Source organism: Colias croceus, chromosome 6 (assembly GCF_905220415.1).
Source record: "Colias croceus chromosome 6, ilColCroc2.1".
In the NCBI taxonomy this organism is placed as follows: Eukaryota; Metazoa; Arthropoda; class Insecta; order Lepidoptera; family Pieridae; genus Colias; species Colias croceus.
In genome coordinates this window covers 658072-661764 of record NC_059542.1, presented here as the reverse complement: position 1 = coordinate 661764, position 3693 = coordinate 658072, and the positions used below count along the sequence as shown (strand labels likewise).

The following is a 3693-nucleotide window of genomic DNA, read 5'->3' as shown; positions in this document are numbered from 1 at the left end:
AGTTCAACACAGGACAGTTCAATGGTCCGTTCTACAGAAAGACTAACAATGTCAGTTCGTTCTTTGCATTTTACACTATTATGTACAAAAATAAGAGAACCTCCATGAATAGCATATGTCCTGAAGTATATACTTTTTAATTTATAATTATCAATATTTATTAACAACTGACATTGTTTAAGCCAATGTTCTGTTACACAAAAAACCTTAATACTATTATGATTTAAAAACAATTCTATTTCTAATAATTTGCTAGCCAAGCCTTGAATGTTTTGATGTACAATAGAAAAAGTCTGCTTAGCTGTTGTCTTATATACTAGTTTAAATCTAGCTTAGGGCTAGATTTTCTGTCAACACTAGGTTGGTGTATATAATTACTACTACATAAAATTATAGTAGATCCAGGGTCTGATACCGAACATGTACCAGACTGGTTAATATTATATGCTATTAACATAGCAAGTTCTCGCTTATATCTAGATGGCAGATACACTGTATTCTTTGTCAAAGTAAAAGATTTAATACACAAATTAATGTCAAAGTAAATAAATGCATCACAATGATGATTTGTTACATTATACAATTTTAAATTCATATTATGAATTAATCTATTTTGTTCTTGTGTCAAACCAGGTAGGTATGGCAATGTACACAACATAAATTTACATTTAGTCTTACTACTAATTTCCAACATTTTTTGAAATCCTACATCAATATCCTTATTTTTTACATCTCCATAAAGTATAATTACAATATTATTCTTATTAAAACTGAAATGGTCAAGTGATTTGATTATATAATTAAATGAACTGTTAGGAGTGCAAATATTAGTGACTTTAAGCCCTAAATTGTTGAGCATAGCGCCAAAACCCTGACCAATATTATCTGACAACACAATAATTTCCTGCTCAGAAAGGTGTTTAGTTTTACTAGTTGAAATTGTTGTCACAGGTTTTACACTATGTATGTCTGTGCAGTCAAGCTTATGGGACGACATTTGCTCATTGTTACTTTTTGAACACTGACATACATAATTATTGGTCAGCGACTCAAAGCTCATATTTTCAGTACTCAATTTAATTAAGTCATCTGCCTGTTGTATATGCTCGTTTATTTGTATTTGAGCAGCAGAATATTTCTGGTTGACATCATTTAACATATGACTTAAAGAGTCTATCTTCTCCTTTAATTCATTTGTTTCTACATCATACAAGATTTTATAATATTCTAGATCCCTATCTGGGGGCACGGTAGTGCCCCCGCCAAGACGAGCCAAGCGAACAAGCGAAGCGCACGGGCACTACCTACCTTTTCTCGAAGCGCTTCGACGTTTTTTTGAACCCTCATAACTTGGGTTTGGATTATGCTAGATCAACAAAATATATAATAGATATATTGTCAATAGCGGACTTATTGAACATATTAAGTTCTAATTACATTAGCTTTTATACTTCAGATTTTATTTATATCTAAAAAACGCTAATTTCGTCACTGACTCACTGATGATCATCAAAATTCTTAAGGTATTTCCTAATGTCCTAGAAAGCTGAAATTTTGTATGTAAGCTAGTATTAGCACACAAACAACAAAAAAATTATAAAACTTGTAACTTTTATCCCCCAAACCCTTAAACTAGGGGATGGGAGTTTGTATGAGACCTGTAATTTTAAATTAAATTTTGATGACGCTAGAGGTCTAATCTAATAATCTAAAACTTGGTTCCCTTAGATATATATGTTTATGTATAGGTACTCCTTGTTAAAAAAAAATTAAAAATTTAATCGACATAACTAGAAAATTTTGTTACAAACAACTTACAAAAAGAAATGAAATCCCACCAAAAACATTTTCATGTAAAATGTTGCCAAGACGAGCCCATTTGACTCGCACTGTCAAAAAGTTATCAGATCTCATGTAGAGCCAAGCTTCTAACACTACACGCCCTAACTCTACAAGGCCTAACTTCACAAACTCTACACCTTAGTCAAAATATGTGGCTTGGCCGTTCGTTACTACAAGTACTATTGTATAACACAAAAGTAATGAACAGTGAATTAATTTTTCACCTTACGCCGATGTGAATGTAGCGAAATGGCCAAGCCACATATTTTGACTAAGGTGTAGAGTTTGTGAAGTTAGGCCTTGTAGAGTTAGGGCGTGTAGTGTTAGAAGCTTGGCTCTACATGAGATCTGATAACTTTTTGACAGTGCGAGTCAAATGGGCTCGTCTTGGCAACATTTTACATGAAAATGTTTTTGGTGGGATGATATTTGTCTAACTCTTGAACCAGGTTTTTCTTGTCTTTCTCTAATTGAATTACATTTTTTAAAGAACTCTTCCTAACTATTGATTGGGTACGCTTGATAAACTTACTTAATCTAAGGTATTTTTTCAACTTCTTATGTGAAGAGAAATTGATTTTTTTAAAGTTTACAGAGCCACTTAACTGTCCACATTCAACTAATTCATCATGAAGACTACTTGGTGTGTTGCATTGCCGCTTGGGATTGTCCTCTTGCACTTCCATTAAGCTACATTCCAACTCAGCGATACGGCTAAGAGCTATCTCATGGTCACTAGAGCACTGCTGGAAGCTGTCCACAACGTCTTGGAGGGCTTTGCACTTGTCTTCACTACAAATGTATTTCATGTGTAGTTCAGCCAGCTCGGCTTTTAGAAGAGAGTTCTTTTTAATTATTTCTTGAATTTCTAATTCACTTTCATCCCGCTCTTGTATGAGTTTTTCACATAAAGATTGTGAAACTTTCAAATCATGGAGTGTAGCTTTTAATTTATTCTCCATGTCCTTAGCTACTGCCTTGCGGGTCAGCATGTTGTATTTTTTAGTTGCTGAAACGGATGAAAGAAAATGTATGAGATAATTATATTTGAATACTATTATGATAGTAGGTACTAAATGTTGATAAGTGTTTATCGGTATGATGTAGTAAGAGTAAAGAATAATATTGTCTGGGGCGATAAGTTTTTGTCTTCTAAATTGCTTCCAACTTGTCAAGCAAAGTGAGACGGTAACTTTTGTGCCAATGTATTTATTGTGACGTAGCTCATTAAATATGAGCGGTGTTGGTATAACAAATGAATGTAGGTGTTGTTTATAATTAAATATGAAATTAAAAAACTAGTACTCCCCTGGTTTATGGAAGATGTTTGAATTTGGATAACCGTTGACACGTTGACCTCCGCGTTATACAAAACGTTGCGTAGATCCCATAGGTGTGTTTCACAATAATTTTCACTTGTACAACAATGTAATGGTTAATAATTACTAATATTTTCTATTTAAGCACTATACAATTCGTTTTAAATAATTTTATAATTTAAAATCTAACAGCTGATGTTAACTTTGCTGTTGACACCACCATCCTAATAATATTACGGTAGGTAAGTGAAAATTTTACTACATAAATGATTCAATTCGGTTAACTTGATTCAGTTACAGAGTAGATTGATTATTCTTCGAGTAAATTGCAAATAACTAAATCTTTACAACAAAACTAGAATGTATAATAGAGAAGGCATTTAAGTACAAAACGATTCCAACGAATATTATTAGTTTACATTATCATTTTCTCAATAAAAACTCACAAAACGTTCGCGTGTAAGCAGCCTAAACCCCATAATGAGATAGCAAGTTATCAGTCCGGTCACGGTTTATCGCTGTTAAGGGTTTG

At 32.9% G+C, this 3693-nt stretch overlaps 1 protein-coding gene across 1 annotated transcript; it reads right to left on the bottom strand.

Moving 5' to 3' along the window:
- Positions 1-800: 800 nt before the first annotated feature.
- Positions 801-3373, bottom strand: LOC123692598. Its single transcript, XM_045637360.1, has 3 exons — positions 2267-3373; positions 1031-1239; positions 801-809 (listed from the first exon to the last, which is right to left on the bottom strand). The coding sequence occupies exons 1-3, from the start codon at positions 2832-2834 to the stop codon at positions 801-803; spliced, it is 786 nt and encodes a 261-aa protein (XP_045493316.1). The 5' UTR covers positions 2835-3373.
- Between the last annotated feature and the right edge of the window lie 320 nt (positions 3374-3693).